This window comes from Bemisia tabaci, chromosome 7 (genome assembly GCF_918797505.1).
Source record: "Bemisia tabaci chromosome 7, PGI_BMITA_v3".
Classification (NCBI taxonomy): domain Eukaryota; kingdom Metazoa; phylum Arthropoda; class Insecta; order Hemiptera; family Aleyrodidae; genus Bemisia; species Bemisia tabaci.
The window spans coordinates 16,920,315-16,945,092 of NC_092799.1; the positions used below are offsets into that span (position 1 = coordinate 16,920,315).

At 39.4% G+C, this 24,778-nt stretch overlaps 1 protein-coding gene across 7 annotated transcripts in view; it reads right to left on the minus strand.

The window, feature by feature from the left end:
* The window catches only part of cno (adherens junction formation factor afadin), a 289,893-nt gene that overhangs the window by 38,522 nt on the left and 226,593 nt on the right, over positions 1-24,778 (minus strand). For 5 of the 7 annotated variants that reach the window (XM_072302283.1, XM_019040165.2, XM_072302288.1 and 2 more), the window contains 11 exons: positions 23,760-23,927; positions 13,530-13,774; positions 12,733-12,854; positions 10,263-10,493; positions 9,455-9,737; positions 8,778-8,923; positions 8,269-8,374; positions 6,887-7,162; positions 5,874-6,023; positions 4,536-4,796; positions 3,574-3,702 (listed from right to left, as the gene is read on the minus strand). In XM_072302283.1, coding sequence (XP_072158384.1) covers positions 3,574-3,702; positions 4,536-4,796; positions 5,874-6,023; positions 6,887-7,162; positions 8,269-8,374; positions 8,778-8,923; positions 9,455-9,737; positions 10,263-10,493; positions 12,733-12,854; positions 13,530-13,774; positions 23,760-23,927 — 2,117 coding nt within the window. The remainder of the gene's footprint in view (positions 1-3,573; positions 3,703-4,535; positions 4,797-5,873; positions 6,024-6,886; positions 7,163-8,268; positions 8,375-8,777; positions 8,924-9,454; positions 9,738-10,262; positions 10,494-12,732; positions 12,855-13,529; positions 13,775-23,759; positions 23,928-24,778) is intronic. The other 2 variants (XM_072302284.1, XM_072302285.1) reach the window with 2 other exon arrangements.

The following is a 24,778-nucleotide window of genomic DNA, read 5'->3' on the forward strand; positions in this document are numbered from 1 at the left end:
GATCGATCCTATTGGTTGTAACTGGTGGTTCTCACAGACCAAGCGGGAAAAAGATGGACTAACTAAAGGGTCTCTTGACGGTTGCCTTCAGTTAGTTTATTACTGCCTCCTTTATCCATCGGAACCACCCGGTTTCATCAATAGGATCCCTCCATATCCCATTTGTCTTCTTTGTCTATAGCTTTGTCGACCAATTACAACAATCAGCCCACTGGCGGATTTAAGGACTTCTTTCGAGAAAAACGCGTCGTGCGCCACGTAATCCGCGTGAAGAGGAGAATCCCGCATCGAAAAAAATGCGGTTTTCGTAAAATCAATGGTGGTTACATGGACCCTAGTCTGGCGCCTTAGATCTGATGACTGGAGTTGTTGGTCAAACTCGCGCTGAAAGTGGACGGACAGGGTGTCAACCAAAAGATCTTGAATTTTCTATTTCTATTTCCTTGATTGTTCCTGATTTCTATTTTACTGATTGTTCCTTTTGGACGAATATCCTGAATAAATTTCAAGATGTAAGTCGGGTTGTTTCTCTTCGAAAAAATAGAAAAGGGCAGAAATTTCAAAACGCGGCAATGGGGACACATGGTTTTGCCATCGAAATGCCTAGATTTGCAAGTGTCTAGCTATGTGAAATTTAAAAATACTTAACGCACTCGGAATTTGCTGATCTGAGACCAACTTTCCTGATATTTACCGGATTTTTCTTTATGAAATCATATACACATATGAAGCCGTTTTTTTAAGCTCTCTCTAGCGCTCTGCGACACCTAGCCGCCAAAGTCCCCTATCCTCCTTAAGTCCTTCAAGAAGTTGGCATCCTGATGACATCAAATTTCCTGATATTTTCCTTTTTTGCTGATTGTAGATATCCTCTATTAGTGCAAGGAATTGGAAATGACACAACAAGAGATCATATCGAGACACGAACGGAAAAGGGCGTAAGCCGTTTTTATAGCGCTCTGCGACACTTAGCCGCCGAAGTTCCCTGTCCTCCTAAAGCCCTTCAAGGAGTTAGCATCCTGATGACATCTTTCCCGATATTTTCCGGTTTTTGCTGATTGTAGATATCCTCTATTAGTGCAAGAAATTGGAAATGACAACAAGAGATCATATCGAGACACGAACGGAAAAGGGCGCTCGAGTGCGCACACGAGCGCCAGAGGAGGAAGAGGAGGCGTAGGAGAAGAAGAAGAAGAAAGAGAAGAAGAGGTGGAGGAGAGAGGCGGACGGCGAGACAAGGGCTGGCAGTGCGTGAACGCGTGTCGGTTACGAAAGAGCCGCCGGGTGAAGAGTAAAGAGTAAAGACTAAAGACAGGCACCATTAAATCATCGCGGGGGGCGGCGGGTGCGGGTTTTATCGGGCGCCCATTACCGTATCGTCATAAGCACGAGCCGAGCGGAGCGCTGAAAACCCGCGCAGTCGACGAGACGACGAAACCCGTCCTCCGTATGGTAAAGTGGCCGAGCGGCAGTGGCTACCGCGCTATGAATGCTATGATTACACGTCCCCGGATCAACTTTCTAGTCGACGCTCTTGATCTTCCAGATCCGTCGCTCCGCTCGCCTGGAGCTTATCGACCGGGCGTCGCGGGAAATCTCTCGGACGCGTGGCGCGCCCGCCGGGAAACCGCGCGCTTGCGTGTAAAGTTACCGCAGCGTCGAGTGCGCGATGCGGAGTATGATATCATAGCTTGCGTTGGTGCCCTGGGGCCGAATTTTGTCGGGAAGAATGGACGTGCATCATGGCTTGCGTTCGTGCTCTAGGGCCGAATTTTGTCGGGAAGGATGGACGTGCTGTACCTGGGGTGAGTCAGTCCGTTCTGGGGATTCTGATTGGTTGGCGGTGAATTTTTGGCGCATTAACAGATGTTGCATTTCGGGGCAAAAAAGCTGAAAATTAGGCCCCGTATATATGGACATTTTCTGGAGGGCCTACCGGACTCCCCTGGGCCTTAAGACGCCAGCGGGCCGATTATTGAATTGAGGAGCTTTCCGGAAAAAGGGCACACAGCAAAAAATAGCGATTGAGAAAAATGCATTTTAAGATTCCATCATTAATTTCTGGCCACTGATGGTACCTTTCATCGCAGCTTGGACTCCCGATTTCGAGCGAAAGTCACTGTTAGTGGCCATAGAGTAATGATCAAAACTTCAAATGCATTTCTCTAAAACGCAATTTTTTGCTAAGTGCCCTTTTTCCGGAAAGCTCCTCAATTTTGTGTATGCCGGGAGGACATAGATAAGATGGAATGAACCACACACTGCGGAAGAGGTGCCTTTAGCTTGTCGTGAATTCCACCTGACAAAGGCACGACAAAACAACGATGAAACATGGCCGACCAATCTTGCTCCGCCATTTAATCTATGTCATATATGTCCGCCCGACAAACACAAAATTTCAAAGAACGGCCCGCAGAACTCGTCATTCGACATCGCCAAATGCCCTCCTCCCTTAAACTGTCTCTGGAACCGCCACTGCTTCACACATGTTAGTATGAACACAACTCCCAAAAACTTATGTTTTACTACCAACTGAATTTATTCGGCTTTTTTAACATTTGTTGATAAGCTGAAACTGCACCGCCTGCCAATCAGAAGCCCTAGAACGGTGTTAGGAGTGGTCGTAACTCATCTTAGGACCAATACATTTGTGCACGCCCATTCTTCACGACGAAATTCGATCTTAAAATACTGACCAAATGCGTAGAGAGAGAGGAATATTCTTTGTGCCAATTCGCATGCGAACTTCTCTATAGTTTACATCCAACGCAAAGTAGAGATTCAACCCACAGACAAATGGTCATGACGGACATAAAATCCTTTTTGAAAAAAAAGGATTTCACAAAAAGATCCAGGGTCAGTCTGAGTGAGGTTTCAAAATTATCACTGCAGAAACAATAAAAGAATAACATTTCTCATCAGTTCCTCCCTTCTGAACACTGTTAAACATGATTACCTTCTATGATGGAAATCAACTCTTCATGCTTGGCAAAGCAAAAAAAGCAACGCATAGAACAGAGGAGGCATAATAAAACACATGATAGTAATTGAGCGTAACTGCTGGGCTTGTGTTAGCTAATCAGAAATGACTCTTTATTAGCTTACTGTAATAACTTTCACCCTATGGTGCTCTTATGTCTCGTAATATACAGTTTACTCAGAGTCAAGAGGATGTCTGCAATTTTGAATCAACTCGACAGATTTAGACAAGCTTTTAGCTTTTTGAGGCTTTAAATGGCTATTCTGAAATCTGAATTCACTACTGACTTGCAGGGATCTCTCAGGGTTGCCAGTTGCCATAATTTCTTCACCTTCCACTTCCCTGACTATTTTCAATTTTCTCCAACTCCTACATTTTCGGATTCCCTGACATTAGAATAAAACTTCCACTTTCATTTTTTTCTCCCTTTAAATTAATTCACTTCTACTAAAGATATTAAATTCCCTGACTTTTCCCAGACTGCCGGCAACCCTGTCTCTGCATTGAGATAAAAATAAAAAAATATTCGGGCTAGATTGGCAATTCAAATTGGCAGGAGAAAAGATGAGATAGAAATTTCGGAAGCAGCTTACCTTAGCGGCAACAATACTGAGGCCCATTCCATTATTGGATTTGTGTAACTTGATTATTTGAATGTCAGGCTCTTGCTGCGTTGGCATGAACCGACCTGACCTATTGCTCATTGCACTGGGACTCCTTGCCTAAAAACAACCAAAAATATTCGATAAAATAATGTTTTTCTAGTGTTAAAGATAATCAGCTGTAAAAACTCGAAGACAGAAATCAAATTTAGTACCACGAAATGCTCCCACACCGCAATTTTGCGATGAACACGATGGATGTATTCAAATGTTCGAAATAACAGTAAAATCATTTCTTGTGTGCCTACATTCGTCTCCGCCAAAGTCTACTTGAGTCGAATCAAGCCATAAACTAATTTCAGTTATTTTCTGATGGGAGAGTTCTCCTGCATGCTGAATTTTTCATGACATGTATCGGATGCAAAAGGAGACATGTGTGGAACTAATCTTCAGTTATTTGCTTGACATAAAAGTGTTTTCAATGACTGCATTGACCTACTCTTGTTAAATATGGTTTTCTGCGACGGGAAAGTTTAAAAATGTCATTTAAAATATGAACAAAATACATTAATTTTTCTTGAATAAGATAATATTTTAATTTCTCTATAGGTTCATGGCGTTTTACAAGAAATTTTGATATTGAAACATGTCCTTCAGAGGTCTAGTTCCCACACTGTCTCGTGATCTACTACGCAAATAAGATTTTACAAATTCCTGCGTAGATCATTGATTAGTCTGTCACTCCATACATTCCAGTAATACATGTAAAGTTATATTGTAGCTAACATAATTGAAGTGAAAATTTGAAAACAATGAGGGAAACTTCTCCTAATTAAGATATAAATGGGTTTGGAGGATGATGGAAGTTGTGAGATCGAAACGCTACTGATTATTAGTGAACAAAGGATTTTTTTTCCTGTTTGAGAATATAAGCAGATGGTCAAAGTACATACCATTGATCCTTGCATTGGATTGACATTCATATAAACTGTCCATAGTCCATTGGACGCAGGTTGTGCCGACAACCTGCATAAACCAGCATGCTGGAAAGGAGCTAGGGTTTCAATTAATCCAGGTGGCACTCCACGAATTACTTCACACGTATAACCTTCGTCTGGGACCAGGAATGTGGTGTTCAGTAAATCAGCGTCTTCTTCAAGCTTCACCTCTCGTCCATCTGACCTTGCTAGTTCATCAGCAAGATTTTCTGCCACCTGCAAAAAAAAATTATGTATTAAGTCTTTTTCCATGATAGTGAACAAAAATCATCCATTAATCAATGCCATGATGTTTGGTTCAAACTGCATGATGATGGTTCTGTGGTTCACAAAAAAATGATTACTGTTTCATGCTTGTTTTGTTTAAACTCCGTTCCCGGGACTTTCAAAATTAATAAAACAATATACTTCAGTCAACAGCTTGGAAAGGGAAAAGGCTTCGTCTTTAAAAAGTATACTTGAAGAACTTCAGAATGAAAGATTTTAAAATTATGATATCTCGATTTAGAAAAAATTAAAAGAAGGTAGACAATTCAAAGAAAAAATTTTATTCTCGAAATTTTTTTTTTTAAAATAGATGTCAGATTTTGTAAATGACCTTGAGATTTATCTAATAAAACCACGGGAATTGACTTTCATGCAAAGGTATATGCTATGTCTGGAGAGTTATCAGAAGTAAACAAACCAAGAAGTCGTTTCCACCTTCCATACATCAGGAGTGTACCGCATGCAAGAGTCAATGCGCCATCTTCAGTAATGGCTTTTAACTCATCATACCTTCCTTAGGAATGCTATGAAGATACAAGAGACGGTAATATTTTCATAGAACTTAAAACACTATGCTATATGACTACTGGCCTTCCTCAATGTAAGGAAAAAATTTCAGAATTTCAAAAAAATTTAAAATAATCTGAAAAGGCTAGAACTGTCTTTGAAAATAGTACATCGACAATGAAACTGCAGGAACATGTACCATGGTTTCTCAACGTTGCAAACTTCCTGTCATACTTTATTTTTTAAAAGTAAGAATACACAACATTTTTTCTAGAAATTTTCTGGATTTCTCTTCACAGTGACGGAGAATCAATAAAGATTTAAAATAATACCATTGCTTTGTTCTCCTTTGATAAAATAAAATGGTGACAGAGCTTTGATTAATCCCGAACAAAATTGCCGTTTGTGCTGCAGTTTCATCGTTGAAATTTTCTAGCCTTGTGAAAAAAGATGGCTGATAAAATGATGCCAATGAAGAAACTTAAAATTAAGGACAGTAAAAGAAGAGGAGAAACCTACCCTCACCACATTGTCGATGAGATCATGGGGCAGCCTTCCTTCATAAGGCGTTGGTTGGTATTTCTGAAACAGTGCCCTCAGCTGCAAGGAATTTAATTTGAAACATGCTGGACTAAGTGTTGATAGATCTTCTGCTGTGTATTTAGGAGCCTGAAAAATTGGATGAGAGCATATCATTTTTGACAGAATACAAGAGGAGAGAAAAATAATGATATTTGTTAACTCGTATTTGACACGCTTCAATATTTTATTAAGTATATTTTAATTTTTGCTGAGGACGCTTACCTATCATTGTGTTTAATCCATTAAACACAACAAACAGATTGAAAACAGTAATATGTAAGCATCACAATTGGACGCATTTATGATAAAAGGAACTATGTTGCATGTAAACCCTATGGACCTACTTCCTTTTAGTATAAATACATGAAATTCACAAGGCAAAAAGCGGAATGTGTTTTATAAAAGACAATGAGTATTGGACCTTATTTGGAAAGTATGATGAAAGTTGTTTTAAGGATTACCGAGCTGAACTATTTAGGACAATAAATACTTTGCTTTTCTTCTTCTATTAACACATATTTGATAGTGATGAATAAATCACTGTGAACTTTACTCTATTTTCGGTGGGAGTATATATAGCAAAAGTCGCAAAAAGCTTTTCTTCGATTGAAAGCCTCTATTCAGGCTATGTTTTTTCTTTTTTCTTTTTTTTTTTTACAGAAAACCAATATGCCATAAATTTTTTTCACTCACTTAAAAAAAATTAGAAAAAATATCAAAGAGATCTTTTGGTAGGCTTTTTCTGGAAAGGTTGAACTTTATTAGAGATTTTTAAACGTTACATTGGAGATATGCTTTTTTTATGTTAACTATTGATATGTTAGGTGCTCACTGGCTTGGATACCAATTTCATTTTGCGAAAAAAAAGATGGTTGAAATGAAAATGAGTTAAGATTAGCTTTATTTGACTTCCAGAGGAGGCTTTAATGACAAACCATTCGGTTTCTTACCTGTAGTAGATGAGCTGCCTGTTTGATTAGAGCTAAATGACAGTTGGCCGCTAGTTCCAGTCCCTGTCTTTCAGCCCAAATTTCAATCTGTCCCAAACGATGTTTTAGCCTAGCGCCCCACACCCTGGTGCAATACGTTGAATTGGGAGCTACAATTCTATTGAATAACCAAACATTGATGTAATGAAAGAGTTGAGAAAACAATTGAATGGTAAGCGCGGCATTGACACGGCATCTCCTTTGAAGAGCCATTGCTGAAGCGAGAATACTCAGCACCTAAAAATAGAAACAGAAATAGTTCAAAGATTGCTGTGCACAGCACAGAAATTAAAAATCCACATCATACATTAAAGAATTTTAGGTGCTGAATAGGTCAGTTGCGCTGGTGATAGAATCGTTTTTGATGCTTGATTATTGTAGACTAGCTAATAATAATAAGATTTGTCCAAACCGCAACTTTCTACATTCAATATTAACTAAGATATCACCCTTTGAAAAGTCAGTTTTCTGACGTCATCCACCGCGGTAGTAACACCCTTGGTTTCTTCCACCTTGCTTTCGTCAGTCAGTAAGGCGCACATTTGCACTGGTTACTCCACGTGAAACTCAGATGAGAGCAAGGTGGAAGAAACCAAGGGTGTCATCACCGCAGTGGATGACATCAGAAACCTGACTTTTCAAAAGGCATTATCTCGGCAAATATTGAACAAAGAAAGTTACAATTTGAACAGATCTTATTATGTTTAACTAATCCACAAGAATCAAGTATCAAAACACGATTCTGTGACAAGCACAACTGACCCATTTGAGATGCTGAATTGACCCCATTTTTCAACCACATACAGATTTTTCTGAAACTTTGAAGTTCAACTTTAAAAAACTTGTTCCTTGTATGCATGAAAGTAAATTGTGTAAACATCCAGAGATCCTTGCAGGATGAAAAAAAACAGGAATGATACATGAAATCAACAGAGAAAGTGTGTAATATATTTACTAATGATTGTAGCATTTTGAAAAAATTGCCATTATATAATGCCACCAAAGTCTGTTTTTAAATAAAATTGGCAACTGTTAATCCATTCTGCAGAAGATTCGTGGGAAACAGAGCTGAAAGCGTACTCGGACGCTATACCGCTCAGAAAGCCACATTACAAACATAAAATTGTTTCCCCACATCATCACAAGTGGCCAGTGCTGATTACACTGATCTTACGAAGCTCGTAACACAGCTTTGCAGGCCGTAGGAATATGCCTTTAACAGCGACGGTTAGAAATCTACTGTATAATCTGAATAGGAATCATCTATTTTGACTCTAACTTTTGGATATCATGTGGAGACCCCTGTGTAAAAATAATTAATTAATAAATAGGGAAATACTTACAGATGATGTAGCTGAGTCATCCGATTCATGATTGAGATCATCATGGTCTAATAAAAAGTTGGGCAAAGCAGTTGCTAGTTCATTTTGCAGACAAGAGACCAAATGTCTGAAAATTTAATAAAAAATGATCAATGACAGAAATTAACTTGGTTAAGAAATAAGTAATGGCGAACTTAGAATAGTTTACTGATTGTTACCGAGAAGCAAATTTGACAACTGAGAAATTATTTACTTGGGTGAAGGTTGTAAGTTCTTAAAGAGGTTAATTTCCTCATAAATGATATGAAAAGTTCAACTGCATGGTGAAACACTTGATTTACCGTGGATTTTTACAATTTAATTTAATTTCAGTCTAATGGATCTTCAGGAAAATATGCATGACTTCAAAAAAGCTGCCAATAGCAGTTCAAGATGGAAAAAATGGCATTTAAAATCTTGAAACAATGTCAATAAGATTTGGCAGGATAATTTTTGCAATAAAAAAATGATGTTTTATTAACACGACTTACCTGAAGGAAATTTGTACAGCATCAGAAAGGGTATCCTGCGCTTCAAGAGAGAAAGCAGAGATATGTCGATCCATTTTCAGGAAATGAAGAAGTTCGGAAGAATTTGCAAGCCATAAGGCCAATGACTTAACGTCACAATATTGCTCCTGATATTGCAAAGCAAAAGAAAAAGAAACAGAAACAAAATGTTATTAAAGAGATATGGGAAAATTTTATGAACTAAACATCAATCTCTGTAAGCAGTGGGCAAAAGTTTAAAGTTTTGGTCGTTTCATTGACTTTAAATCCTATGGGTGGAAGTGACTTTTATAACACTCTCACAACAGATTAAACAAAGACTAACCACAGAATTTACATAATGAAAAATGTAATGATATTAGCTTAATTTCTGTCAAGTTTTTAAGTCAGGTCAGGTTTTTAAATCAGGTTTCATGATAGTGGCTCCCTTGTTCCTTATTTACTTGCAAACTTACATAAAATATGTATTTTTTGGCTGCACCACATAAGAATAAATTTAAATGCACAAAATTTAACATATTTATCAACTCCCATTTTGTGACTAAAATTCAAATGAAGGATTAAATTCGTATAAAAGTTTAGAAAGATTTGATTGGTAATGTATAAAATGAAGATGAAGGTTACTTGATGAGCACGATCCACCGTTGCGCTTTACTTACTTGAATAATATTATGGATCATAGCGGCTACTTTGGCTAGCATTAGAGTAAGTTTATGAGCACGTTCCGTTGGCGTAAGTTCTGGCCGGTAATGTGTTGACGCTCGGAAGCGAGCGACTAGATAAAGCGTGTAAGCTGGTGCTAATATGAAATTTGGTGATGTTGGCTCAAAGTATGTTATTAAAGCATGTAATAAGGCTTCTTCTGTTTCTTCCCTAATTTCTAACACAGCCGGTAAGATAGCATCTGAACCTCTTGGATACCTATCGTAGTTATTTGATAACCTGAAAAATTAACAAACAATACAATATTATAGAAGAGGTATGACAAAAATATTACAGGGGACTTAAAGAATGAAAACATTTGGCAAGCAGACCATTTTAAGTAACAAACAACACAATATAAAATTTTATTTGTAACAAATATAAAATTTTTCAGTCCTCATGAAATGTTCCAAGAAGCTTGAATGTTTTTAGAAGATTTTAATGGATGCCTGTAGGACATGATAAAAAAGAGTTAGGTTATTTGATAGAAATCAACAATTTGCTCAAATGAATAAAAATTGAGTGTGGGTCTGAAAAATATGAAATTTTGAAGGATCTATCCAGAAATGTGACCATTGACCAGAAAGTGACATATGTGCAAAAGAACACAAAATTCTATTACTTTTCTGGAGGGGATTCTATCCGTAATGAGACAATACTGGAGATGATGGATGCCAAACAGCCCATCTTGCATGGCAAAAGATGAGGTTTTTGAGTAATAAAAGAAGAGAGAGCGAAATCTCTTGCGAAAAAAAAGAGTAGTACCTGTTTCCTTCTCTGCTACTACTGACAGATCTTTGAGACCTATTGTCATCTTTATTGCCTTGACTCGATGTTGACCTCGTTTCGACGTTGCCATCAATATCGAAAGTGGTTTCATAATTTTGTGCTGTAGAATTGTGGGGTGGATTTGATGTGGGGGTGTCGAGGTTTTGAACAGATGCGCTCCTATTGTCAGGACTTGCTATGCTACTGGTATCTTCTCGCGATGATTGCCTACGATGCAACAAAGCAGGGTGCAAACATTGAACAAAAAATATAGACATGCAAAACTAAAAAACAACTGAGGATATACAAAAAAAAAGAAATAAATGGGTAAACAAATGAGAGTAAAAATAAAAATTAAGTTAAAAAAAAAAAAAAAAAAAAAAATTGCTCAGAAATTTTGCCTAGTATTTGAATTAAAAGAGTTGCAAAGGAACTTGAGATTGAAATGACTCAAATAATCAAAGTGTTTGTCAGATGAAATTCCTGGAGATTAGACCGTGTCTCCATTGGACAATTTTGTGCGGGTGATCTTTGCAGCATGTTGGTGCCTTGCTGCGTTGCACAAATAAACTTGACTTCAGGACAGGAGAAGAAATAAAGTGAAACCAATGAGTAAGCAAGTACAAAAATCCTGATAATTGAAGCTAGGTCTGTCAGCAGCGGTAATTCCTTTAATGTATGGCCCATCCTGACAGCCAATCTGGCCATGGGGATCGATAGCCGATCTATGGCCGCTCTATTTTCTATCCATTGCGGTTTCTTCTAGGAAACATCGCCTTATAAAAGGAACAAAGGATCCTAGGGAGGATGATCCTTTAGCGACAAGGTCAAGAGGAAAGTAAGCACCTTCAATTGCGAAATGCTTGAGCCTTAAATACAGACATTAATCCTGTCTTTAACTTAAAATTGAAAGACATAAGTAAGTAACATGAGTTTAAGTATCTAAATTATCTATTTGCTTAGTAACTGCTGATTTTATTTCTCCAGGAAAAGTTTAACATGGATTTTATTCTTACTGGCTCTCCCTTTGGTTTCTTAAATTTAAATTGAAAAAGGGGAGGGAGAAAAGTTGTGTAACTCAGTCCGCAATTATACTGACAGGACTGATTTAAGTGACCTCATTATCTATAAATGAGGGCCATGGTTGCTCAAAAAAGGCCTGGTTAGATAGAGTTAGTGACACTGGTATATAATGGGACAAAATAATGAACAAAGAGCAGTATTTGCAACAGAACTTAAATAATTTAAAAATTCAAAATAATACGAATTAAAACCTAAAATAAATTAAAATATGTTAAAAAGGGAAAGTGAAAGGAAAAATCTAGGACAAGCTGCTAATCTAGACGATCATGCTAACGTTCTTTGAAAACTTGCTGACGGCAAGAGAAAAACAATTGGAGCCCTGCAAATCCCTTTCGACTATGAGTGTGACACATGGATGATGAGTGATGATAAAAATACTAATGGATGATGGTTTCGCTCATTCAAAGCCAATATAAACAAGGGATGGCAGTATTTGAAAGGATTTGAAATTATTCTAAAAAATGGATGAGAAGTGATAGCATGTATGTATATAAAGCTTGTGATAGTTCCCTATGATGGGTGTGCATGGCAAGTTGCCTATTTTAGAAGAAAATGCATCCAAAACATATCAGAAAAACTGACAGAATTATAGCGACGGGGAAATTGATTGCCGATTTCAAAATCTGAAGTGCACCAGAAAGGACTACGGAGAATACCAAGAAATATATTAAATTCAGTTAAATTTTGATATTTTTTTATGTGATGTTTTATAGGGTCTTCTGAGCACAATGAGCATATAAAATCAAACTCTCCAGAAAAACTAGGCTGAAAAGTGTATTATTTGGCATTTATTCCTCACAATATCTATTAGAAAGTTTGCATCATCCTATTGGTGATCCAGGCAATGTTTTATTTCTTTGTAGAGCGGAAAGCTGAGAGCGGAAGAGAATCAAATTTCTCCATACAATAAGGGTGTGCCGCGAAGCGTCCGCACACACATCGCAATAGTCCCAAAAGGGCTGAAGAAAGGCTTTTCTCGAGAATGGCACTTAGAAACTTCGATTTTAAAAGCTTATTGTCCTCAGGAGGTGTTGAGGTACATCATATCATACACTATCAAAATTTAGCTGGCCCCAAATCTTTGGGTATTCTGTGGTCTTCTTACCGGTCATTGAAAAGACTGTTTTATATCAACAATTCAAAGAGTAAAAGGCAGTGTTGGTTGAAAAAAGTAAAAACTTTGAACAAAGAAATGAGAATTCTTACTTGAACTTTTTAAAAAAAAATAATGAGGGTCTAATTTTCGTTGGGCAAACAGTGAATACATAACTGAAAGTTTCACGGTGGCAACTAACGAAAAGTCCTACTACATTACAGGCATGACAGAGGGACTATTTCTACATAAGAGAATTGCATTTCAGCAATTAAGTTTTCAGAAACTTACCTATCGTAAGAATAATCATGAATGCTCCTTGAAGAATCTAATCTCTGCCTTGTCCTTTCTTCGTAACAAGGATCCAAAAATCGAAAATTGTGGATTCGTCCAAATTTAACTATTGCTCCATTCTGAAAGAAAGAAAGTAAGTTGAAGGACTTAAGCATAAAAATGGGCATTCCAGAACAAAAAATTGAAAGTAAGACTATGTAGTACCCCCTGCAAACGTGCTTAGTATTGCATCATGGCAGCATAAGCCTAGGGTCTCGGGAAAAATTTCCTTCGAATAAAAATTTCTCCTTTAGAATTCCTTCTATTAAGAACCCTTTAGATTTTTCAGCACTCTATGAAATTTGGGGAAGCATGCTAGACGCAGCAGGAAAGTATCCATTAACCCATGGACCAACTATGGGAATGGTAAATTGGGCTCTTAGCCTTAGTGAGGACATCCTGTCCACCAAGGAGCGTACACCGATTTCGAAAGCTGGTCCTCGGGTGAGGGATTTCGTCATTAAGTTAAATCCGCCATACTTTAAAAAAAAAAAATTAGATATAAGTTTAAGTATTTAATTTTACAGTTTACTGGATAACACATGACGTTTCTTTACTGCAGATCTATTCTTAGATAGAACAGAAATTAAACAGTTGAAAAGAAAAAAAATTAAAAATGCACCAATGATCGAGACGGACGGGTATTTCTCACATGTTACTGCTATGATTCTAAAAAAACTGCACAGTTGAAAATTCGACTGTCAATTTCCATCATAAATGATTTGGGAAAGAGGTGAGAAAAGCTTATAACTTACATGTAAAATTGTTGTTTCGTAGATTCTCTGTCCGTTAACATACGTCTCAGCATCTCTACTGCAAGGCGTCACTGTGACAATACCTTCCGTATGAGCTATCACACAATGCCTAGGCTGTATATTTGGTCCGAATAATTGAAGAAATTGTGACTGACTATGCGGAGATGCCCGCTCATTTCCAACTTCCGTTACGTTCGGATGAAGTTTGTGTCTCTTTGGAGTTCCATTTGCGATATCACTACCGTCTGAAAACAGAAAGAGAAACAAAAAAGTCAGCAAAGAGACAAGGAGAAGGGACGAAGGACTGATACAAGAAAATAACCGGGTTTTGTTCGATGGTATCCAAGATGACAGTCTCGACGTTGGACGACCTCAAGGTTTAGGACAAGCCAGAAAATATTTTTAGTTACTTCTTTCAATTTTTTTTTTTTTCTGTCTGCGACAATTTTATAATTGCTTCAATACATCAAAGAAACAAAATAGGAACTGCGACATCATCTGCATTTTAGAGCACATACATGAGATTGTCCTTAGCTTTTCCAGTATGAAATTTCTTCGAAAACTCGGAAGAGTACTCTACCCTGCTAAGCATGAACGCCGTAAATCCATCAAGATTTTCCCTCGTTTTTTGGAACTTAACACTCTATAAAATAAAAACAGTTTTACCCATGCATCTCAAATTTTCAGGTTAAGTTCTTGATAGTATTTGCAAAAGAATTCTGTAAAAGCATTGTCCAAGAGTACGAAAGTTTTCCTGCTCGGATATATTGTTTCCAAAAAATGTAAAATGGCGTTTACAGCGTTTTTGCGTTGCACGGCAGTACCTACTTTGGAAAACGCCAGTGAAAATATGGAACGACGTATCTATGTTTGTGATGTTGCAGATTTCCTGTCAAATTTTAAGATTGTGTACTGGAAAATACTAGCGCTCTTTATTGCATTTTACTTCCGTGTTAAATTCCTTTATTCTTTTGATAATATTCTGAAAAAATTTCGTGCGAAAATTTTCAGCGATTTCCTCTTAAATAATGAAGGGAGAGTGGAAATTTTGAAACGTCGCAATCCAGATACTGGCTCCTGTAGTTTTACGGCCAATGAGCACAGAATCAATGCGTAACAAGAGTATGATCTCGGTTTAAAACTTGAACGAAGTTCTGTGGAGATACCGGCATTACTTTAAGTTCAAAACTTCGAACTAGCTCCCAATATGCGCTACGGAATCTGAGCTTTAGGTTGTGTCATTAGTACTCGTCTAAGATTATTCCGATAAGCTCGAATGAGAACTTAGAAACAAAACCAACTTTGTTCCTTCTTGCGGACTTTCGAAATATTCGCACTTCTCCATCGAGTGCCATAAGACCAGCGGTCTGATTATTGAAAATGATGGACAAAGCGATAGACAAAGAAGACAAAGGGAGTATGGAGCGATCCTACTGGTTGAAATAGATGTGATGATATGATTCCTATAGACAAACGGATGAAATGATGGACTAACTATAGGGTCCCTCGTGGGTTGCCGTTGGTTAGTCTATTATCTACCTCCTGTGTCCATTGCAACCACACGCTTACACCGATAGGATTCCTCCATAACTCTTTTGCCTTCTTTGTCTATAGCTTTGTCTATCAATTTCAATAATCGGCCCACAGAGGAAGTACCATGCTCACTAGAAGAGTACTATGAAAAGCGCACACTTTCATCATATAGTCATTTTAGTAAGATTAGACAAAACATTTCTTGATGAACATAAACGACGAGTCGCCTTCCATTTTAATATTGGCGGGTCAGAAAACTTAGAGGTGAGGCGATTAGATCTTCACGCTAAAATAACGCTTTACATTATTCGAGCTTGAGAGGATTGACGTTCGTCTACAATGCCGGCAACGGAGTATCGGGATAAAAAAAAAAAACTTGGAGCGACAACCCATCAATAAATCGGTGAATTTTTAAGCGTTTACCAGACCGAGTTTAACAAGGGGGAAGGTAGGAGCTCTCTGTTCGATTAAATCATACCCCATTAATCAAAGACAAGCTGAGCCTTGAAAAGCGATTCATCAAACTGCAGGGTTTCACCAAAGTGCAAAATTTGGCTTTCAATTAAGATCTAAGCATAGCGCTGGGATAAAGTTAAAAGACGATTTTTTAAAAAAAAAATGTACGATTATTTTTTAAAAAGGGACAAAAGTCGTCGAATAGAGGGAGTTAGAAATTCAGAGGAGGTGTACCTAAAAATGTTGCTTTTTTAGGTGAATCTACAGCGGGAGATAGCCAACATCGAGATTCCGCATAAAGGTCAAATTAATGGTTTCCCTTTACATTTATGACAAAAAGAAGAAAGTAACCAATCAATTACGCCTAGAAGCACGTTCCGTATGTTCAATCCAAAATATCTTCGCGATACGCAAGCACGCAGTAGGCAATCATGTCAGTGGTCAACGTCTGATACTTGCGAAAGTTGTGATACAACTATATTAACCTCGGTGTGGCCCGTGTAGTATCATCCATACTTGAAGGAGTTTTTAAATTTTGCCATCACTCGACACTCGCACTCGTTTTTCGTACGAAAACTATGGTAACTGATGACAAGGGGAAAAGCACGGGACTGCGCACACTGGATCGAGTTAGTGGCGTGCTTTGCGATAGATCGATTGTTATGCCATTTAAACCTGTGGAAAAGGATCGATAAACAGGGTGTTCGCAGCGAACACCTCAATAATCGATTCTTTACCATAGGTTTAAATGGCATAACAATTGATTAATCGCAATACACGCCACGCCACTTCAATAGGAGGAGTCGGACAAAATCTGGCAACTTCACAAGCTTATATCTTCGGAAATATGAAACTAAAAAAACTAGAAGTATGTATCCACTGGATTTTTCTAGAAATTTCCTTTCAGAAACACCCCTTGAAATTGAATTTGTGACGGAATAAACATTAAAATTATAAATTTTAGCCAAAAATCTCATGTCCGACCTCTGCTGTTAGCTGGTTCCACTGTGCGGCGGCTCAATAAACGGAACAAATAGCTGATATCGGGATCAATGTCACTGAATTATTAATCGACGCTTTCTTTCCGTGAGAGGGTGGCCGACACCAGGGCCGCGAGCCAAACCCACGAGGCTCACCGCACCCGGCGGCCATTTTGTGAGATGGCAACATTGTTTTTCCTCTATTTTAGTCCATTAAAAATATAGATTTTAGATGAGGCCAGCTGTCTCGCGAAGAATCGATTGTTTAACATACATTTAAATGGAGGAAAAACAGTGTTGCCAACTTTTAACGGTCGCCACTGACCAAACCATCATCGGATTTACGCTGAGAAAAGAGGTTGAACACAACAAACTTTCGATTCGGGTGACTGTTCAGCACTATTCCTTAAACCTCCCTTGATCACAGTGTCAATCAGATTGCCCTGAAGGAAGAATATGTTCAATTCAAAGAACTGGTACGAATACAGCCCTTAACGTCTGGAGGAACGTTAGCCCCTGTTCAAAGTAAAGTTACTTCGTTCTTCGCGTCTATAACTGCAAAGCCAGGCGCGGCGTCATCACCGCGAGCGCTCAGGAAGTGGCGTTGCAAACCGAAATAAATCTTGGCGAAGGTAGTAATGATGCAAATCCAGAAGATAATAGGAAGTGGGGGGAGGGGGGGTTGTAGAGCCGGAAAAAACCGGGTAAGGATAAGGAAGCGGTTCGTCCTCACTCGACGATACGAAACGGAACTTCAATCATGCGGTCCCGCCGAATACGGATCAATAATATTCCATGCCTCTCTCGACTCACCTGAACACATGGTTGTCCGATCTCTACCGTCCCTTTCGCGTTTCTTGTGTCCATTTAGTGACAAGGCTGTGGGCTTTTTCATGACCCAGTCTCTAATGATAATCAGTGTCAGAACTCCTTTCCTCTCATGGCTCTGTTTCAACCAAGGCCGTAGACAACTCACGAAGGTGCTTGTGAAAGTCAAAGCGCCTGAAATTTTTTCCGTATGCAACACGGATATCCCGAGAACACGAATAGTTTGCATCCAGATCTAGCCATTGGTTTTGCTTGTGCTTACGTTACGTTCTTACACGTAAGCAAACTAGGTCGGAGGAAGAAAAACTCCTCGACATCGAAATGCCGGAATCAGAAACGCATGCGAGGAAAAAAGAAAGAACCTTCAATGCATATTGAGTGAGATGATTCTTTACTCCACCGTAAAAGAGAATCCACTCATCAATCAAATACGGCCGATTTTTAGGACTCTTCAGTGTGGGTGAGTTCGGGAGGCTAACAAAAGAGGCCGCTCTTTAACGTGCCAGATATTCCTTCATCCTCCGGGTATCTTACACGCTCAAAGCTCGCAAAACCATCAGGAGGCCGTTTTAACACTTAAACTGTCGTGCTACGGGAAAACGTCGTATTTGCCTTTAAGTGTTGCCAAATTTCCTTTGACAAATCTCTAATTTTCAGGAATATTTGTGTGTATATGTTTCCCCATTTCTCGGATAATTGTGTTCGTAATTCCATCGATAGTGTAAGAAAAGTTCAAGGAACAATATTCATAACTTCCTTCCAAAATACAAATATTTTCTAAGGGGAAATTTGGCGAATTCGAACATTGATACGGCGCACTGGTAAAAAAAAACCACATTGGATCTAGAGTCCAGACTCTTGAAAACATTGACAAGAAAATGGACTCTTGATTCAATCAGATTTAAGCTTAAATCAAAAGGAGATCCGCTCAAATTAAGAGGCTTGGTTCTTGATTTAAGCTTAAATCTGACTGAATCAAGAGTACATTTTCTTGTCAATGTTTTCAAGAGTCTGGACTCTAGATCCAATGTGTTTTTTTTACCAGTGCGTTCTTCTTTAGTTCGGCAGTTTAAGTTCGACATTCACCATACTGCTGGAGGAAATTTGAATGCAAATGCCCGAGTTGAAAAGCGATTCGGCTGAGAAGAATCGGGTTTCTCGAGGAACAGAGGACTTGCTCATTAGTTAGCGATAAACCGAATTTTGCGATAGAATCAAATTAAAGTTCAGCCTACCGCTTCACTGGAAAAAATGGTTGAAAAGCTTTTTAACCATTTTATTCAGTGTAACTAATTAGTACACTGGTTTTTTGCCGAATCTCTTGGCTCTTTCACGTTAAACGCAGCCAAACTAATTATTTTCAATGCATGCGTATTTAATTAGTAGACCCACTGTTTCCCAAAAATCATAGTGCCTATTTCCCTTTCGATTTGTCACAGAATGGAGATGTTGCATGTGTGAGGAATTTGCGATTTGACTGTTGATTATTATGTAAAAGTTCGTGAGAAACACGATGTTACCACTGATTTTCTCTGAAATCAACGCCCAAGCTCAAAAAAAGCTCTCAAGTTGAGGCAAAAATGGAGGGGATATCCCACCCTACCCTGAGAGTCCACATCTACATCAAGACAAACTCTCCATGCACAGATAGGGAGCAAATACAGTGACAGGGCTGCCACTTTATTTGGGAACTCCAAAACTGAAAACAAGGCAACCCTGCTAATGTATTTGCTCCCTATCTTTGCATGGAGAATTTGTTTTGATGTAGAGGTGGACTCTCAGGGTAGGGTGGGATATCCCCTCCATTTTGGCCTCACTTTAAGAGCTTTTCATGAGCTTGGGAGATGATTTCAGAGAAAACCAGTGGCACCATCGTGTTCCTCGCGAGCTTTTACAACATCTCCATTTCGTTCATAATTTGTTCCAAAAAATCTTCAAATTTCAATGAAAAACATTCATAAATTTTTTCAAAAATGATTACTTTCCGAGGAGAAATTTCGCGCTATTCAAATGATCATAGGCGTTTTTACTTAGCGTGGCAGCACAAGCTTCCGGAAAGAGAACAGGTGCCACCTCTGAGCTTTCCGAAGTTCGCAACGTCCGGTTGCGAAGTAGCTGGAAGAACGGTTGAGATCACCAACCCACGATATCCCTTTTGTGTAGAACCCTAAACACACCCAATATATCTCTTTTGTGTGGAGCCTTAAACACACCCACGGTATCCCTTTTGTGTCGGACGTTAATTTTAAGGAAATAGTCTCGTCCTCCGGGAAGAATGCCGTCCGAATCGATCGGCGGAAGCCGGAAGGGGGCCATCGATCCATCTCGGACTCGGGTCAGGATCGATAGGACAGGTGGGACGAGAGCTTGCACTCAAACAAAAGGGAATCACGCGCTGCCCGCAAATACCGCACGCAAGCGGCTAGCCTCTAATTTCGTTAATACATGGCTTTACTTACAAATATTAGACTCGGACTGCTAGAGCTTCGGACGAGCTCTTCCTTGCGACGAAAAAACGCACGCTCGGATAATGTCTCAGTATGGAAAAACTCCGTATGAACATTCAGACGTCGCCAAAATCCCTCTCCTCACAAAATATTCATTTTTTAGAAAAATTATGCATATTTCCTCTTAAAATTTTCAGATAATTTAGATTGAAATTACAAATGGACAAGCAGCTAGCCTCTAATTTCGTTAATACATGGCTTTACTTACAAATATTAGACTCGGACTGCTAGAGCTTCGGACGAGCTCTTCCTTGCGACGAAAAAACGCACGCTCGGATAATGTCTCAGTATGGAAAAACTCCGTATGAACATTCAGACGTCGCCAAAATCCCTCTCCTCACAAAATATTCATTTTTTAGAAAAATTATGCATATTTCCTCTTAAAATTTTCAGATAATTTAGATTGAAATTACAAATGGACAAGCAGCTAGCCTCTAATTTCGTTAATACATGGCTTTACTTACAAATATTAGACTCGGACTGCTAGAGCTTCGGACGAGCTCTTCCTTGCGACGAAAAAACGCACGCTCGGATAATGTCTCAGTATGGAAAAACTCCGTATGAACATTCAGACGTCGCCAAAATCCCTCTCCTCACAAAATATTCATTTTTTAGAAAAATTATGCATATTTCCTCTTAAAATTTTCAGATAATTTAGATTGAAATTACAAATGGACAAGCAGCTAGCCTCTAATTTCGTTAATACATGGCTTTACTTACAAATATTAGACTTGGACTGCTAGAGCTTCGGATGGGCTCTTCCTTGCGGCGAAAAAACGCACACTCGGATGATGTCTTAGTATGGGAAAACGCCGTATGAACATTCAGACGTCGCCAAAATTTCTCTCCTCGCAAAATATTTGTTTTTTAGAAAAATTATGCATATTTTTTCTTAAAATTTTCAGATAATTTACTGGAAAAAAAACACATTGGATCTAGAGTCCAGACTCTTGAAAACACCGACAAGAAAAAATACTCTTGATTCAATCAGATTTTTGCTTAGATCAAAAGGAAATCCGCTCAAATTAAGAGGCTTGGTTTTTGATTTAACCAAAAATCCGATTGAATCAAGAGTACTTTTTCTTGTCGATGTTTTCAAGAGTCTGGACTCTAGATCCAATGTGTTTTTTTTCCAGTGTATGGAAAAACGCCGGATGAACATTCAGACGTCGCAAAAATCCCTCTCCTCACATAATATTCATTTTTTAGAAAAATTATGCATACTTTTTCTTAAAATTTTCAGATAATTTAGATTGAAATTACATATGGACATATTTCTGCCATCCGGAACTAAAGACAAGCGAGAACGTCGCCAAAATCCATATCTTTACAAAACATCCATTTTTTAGGAAAATTATGTATATTTTTTCTTAAAATTTCCAGATAATTTAGATCGAAATTACATATGGACGTGTTTCTTCGAAACGGAGGTATAGACGAGTGGGTAGGATGGGGTGTACTCTAGACAGGTGGATTAGAAACAATGTAAAAGTTGGCTTGATTCTCTTCGGAGAAATGGAAAAGCGGGATTTTACATTCTATCAAACGGAACTATGTGCCAACTGAATGCGGCACCCATGAGCCGTGGGCATGCGACAAGAGCGTTGTGGACAGGGCTCACGAGTTACTGACTCCCGACCGTTGTCCCGCGTCTCGGTCTGCAACGGTGACGTCACTGGTGCTTTGTATTTCCCATTCACTCATACGGCTCTCGACAAACGAGCACACCCCTTCTTTCACACCTGTCTCTGATTCGGTTATAAATATACGTCCATCGGTACTATTAGTTGGACGCGTATTTCTGCCAAACGGAACTATGAGCATTACGACATGAGCCCTGAGACCCATGAGAACATATGCATATCAGGGCTCACGTCATAATGCACATAGTTCCGTTCGACAGAAATGCGTCCAGTTCCTCTTTAGATATGGGCGGTTTTGAGTCAGAAATCCTCATTCCAAATTGCAAAAAGTAGTGCATCTCGTGTTCAAGCGCCTTAAGAATTCAGAGGGAACTCGAGGAATTTTGACCGATATAGGGCTTATTACCTCGAAAAGAAATAAATCATCTTGTATATAATAATCATCAAACTTGTGAACTTCACAAGTGGAAGCGAACTTGCATAACCACCACCACCAGCCCCCCCCCCCCCCCTCCAGCAGAGTCACGCAGGATTTTTGACCGATGACTACACCAAAAGTGTCACGCGGGTGTTTAATGTGCGGGCAGGGCCTAGCATTGCATTTTTTATTACACATCGGGAGGCGATCGATGGAGTCCGCCACACTACCGTGGTAGGGCAAAACGCCATAAGAACTTCCGAATGTTGCCAAACTTCCTCTCAGGTAATACTTATTTTTGAAGGAAGTTAAGAATACATTATCTTAAAATTTTCAGATACTTTAGATCGAATAACGAACACAATTCTCTGGAAAACCGGGAGAAATTTTTTTCCAAATTTCCCCGAGAGCTCGTGTACACTTGTACGGGGTTGCCATAATTTCTTCATCTTCAAATTCCCTGACTTCGTCACTCCCCTAACGTAAGGGCGTATCTTGATCTATACGAGAACCCTATTGTCCATATAAATCCATGCCTTCCAGGGCTCATGTGCACGGAGAAAAAAACTTCGTGAGTGGGACCCGAAGTTTAGGTCATATGGATCTCTGAAGTTTTCGGATTGAGCATCTGAACACTTTAGGTCCAGCTGCTGAGGTTTGGATCACACATCTGAAACTTCAGTTCTTACATCGGAGGTACTTCGGTTTTCACATCCGAGAAACTTCGATTCTCACATCTGAAGTACTTCAGATGTAAGAACCGAAGTTCCAGATGTGTGATCCGAAAACTTCAGAGATCCCTAAGACCTAAGCTTCGGGTCCCGTGCACGAGATTTTTTTCTCCGTGTGGAAATCGAGATACCCCCTAACGTCGTAGGAGCGACGACTTATGTTAACCTTCAAAAAAAATTTCCACCTTTTTTCAGGCTGACTTTTGCTGAACTTTGGACAAAGTTTCCTTGCATCGCGATGCTATGGAAAAATGCATTCAGTAGCTGGTTAAAAGATGACCAGAAAGGGTGAACACTCGGAAGATCGGTGATATGTATTAAGGATTTATAGATGTGCCAGAAATTCTCAGATTTTCTCGGTTTTCCAGATCGCCGGCAACCCTGATGTCCTGTAAGAGGAATTTCGGCAACATCCGAAGGCTCATACGGCGTTTCTTCTAAACAGGGCAGCACAGTGAATAAGATCCGCGGATAGGGGCGACTTGGGTTTGTTTTTATAGTGAGGCTCCGATCGATTGGTCATTATTCAGCGCGGTATATAAACTCCCCGGTTACCCACCCATGCATGTCACTGGGTTCTGGCACTTGGGGAGCTCTCATCAAATGCGTTCGTCGACATTCAATTTTCCTCGCCCCCCCCCCCCCCCCCGCTTTCCGACTGCGTCCACCCCCTCCCCCTCCTCCCCGGGGACTATACCCACGACGAGGTCGAGAGGTCATCGAGAAAGTGCTTCATGCTTGGCTGCCGCAACCGTGCCCCACTTCTGTCGGAGCGATGTAAAAAACAGAAAAAAAGGGGGAAAAGTCAGCGATCACTGTAAAAATATTACCGGCTGCTTGTTTGCATGTACCTGCATGCACTCGTGTATCGATCAACTCATTATTTGTCGTTTCTCTGGCGAAGGGACGTAACTTCATTCCAAGGTTGCAAAATTGACTCAAACACTTCAATTTTGTAACAGGGTGTTCCTAGGAAAAGTCTGGCGTAATTTTGTCCGATTTTTGCATGAAATCGGAGGAAAAATCAGTGAAATTTTCAATTAGAAATGCGTAAGAGTCTCCTGATTAAAATGAAATGAAGGGGGTGGCGGTGGACCCCTAGTGTCCAAAGAGAAAAAAAAAATTTCAACTTACCGGGGTTGAGTTCTAGGAAGAAAGGTAACCGGTCGAAGGCGTCCTCATAGCGGTAGTCCAGGAGCTCGTTATTCGGGCTGTGGTGGTTCCATTTCTGCTGCGGTTTTTTCTTTCTTTTTCGCGGGTGGTAGTCTGCCGGCCGCCTCCGAACGTGGAACATTATTGAACCTGAAACAAACGCAAACCATAGTCACTTAGTGGATAATCTTGGAATGCACATGGAATCTTGAAGTTCTTTCCGTCGAGAGATGAAATCGTTAACTTCCATCGAACGATTCTAGGAGCCACGGAAGTTTTCATCACAAGACAAGACATTTTGCGGGGAGTCATACGAATCCATCTATTTTAATCCGGACAGTGACGATATATTCGGATTGAAGGCTAGCGACCTCCAACTCTCAGCGGTTACGATAACCTGTAATGTCCGGTCGAAGTTTAACTGACCGTAAAATCTCCCGAATGTTGACGAGCACTTGACCACATAATTAAGTCCCGAGTTTTATCATGTGATAAAACCTGTCGTATAGATTGCTGATGGTTCCAATTTAAACCAGTGGCGTTTATTTGTCATTCGGCGAGGGAGTGTCATATAGTGAGTTTCGAGAAAACATTTATTTTCTTTTTACGAATCATACTTCGTAAAATCGTGAGGGTAACGTGTGACGCTTATCGCCTGAGGCGCGAAGAAAAACTATCACAAACATTTCATCAAAATAAGAAAATAGTCTCTGACACACGACTGAACATACAACTATTTTAACTCCGCGAATGTGCGTGAAGTATTCTGGAAAATGAAGGCGTTTTAGAAGCGCCTCACTAAGACTCGTCACCGCTAGAACACGGAAACGACGATTTATTGACCTACTAAGGCAGAGCCTGAACAGCATATGTTAATCGTCAGGCTCCACCACAGGTAAGGAGGAAGGGGCTAGGGGTATTCCTAATTTTAAAGTCTGACTGTTGACGTTTCCTCACCAGAGCGCATTAATCAATTCCGACGAGGGTTGGCGCACAATGGA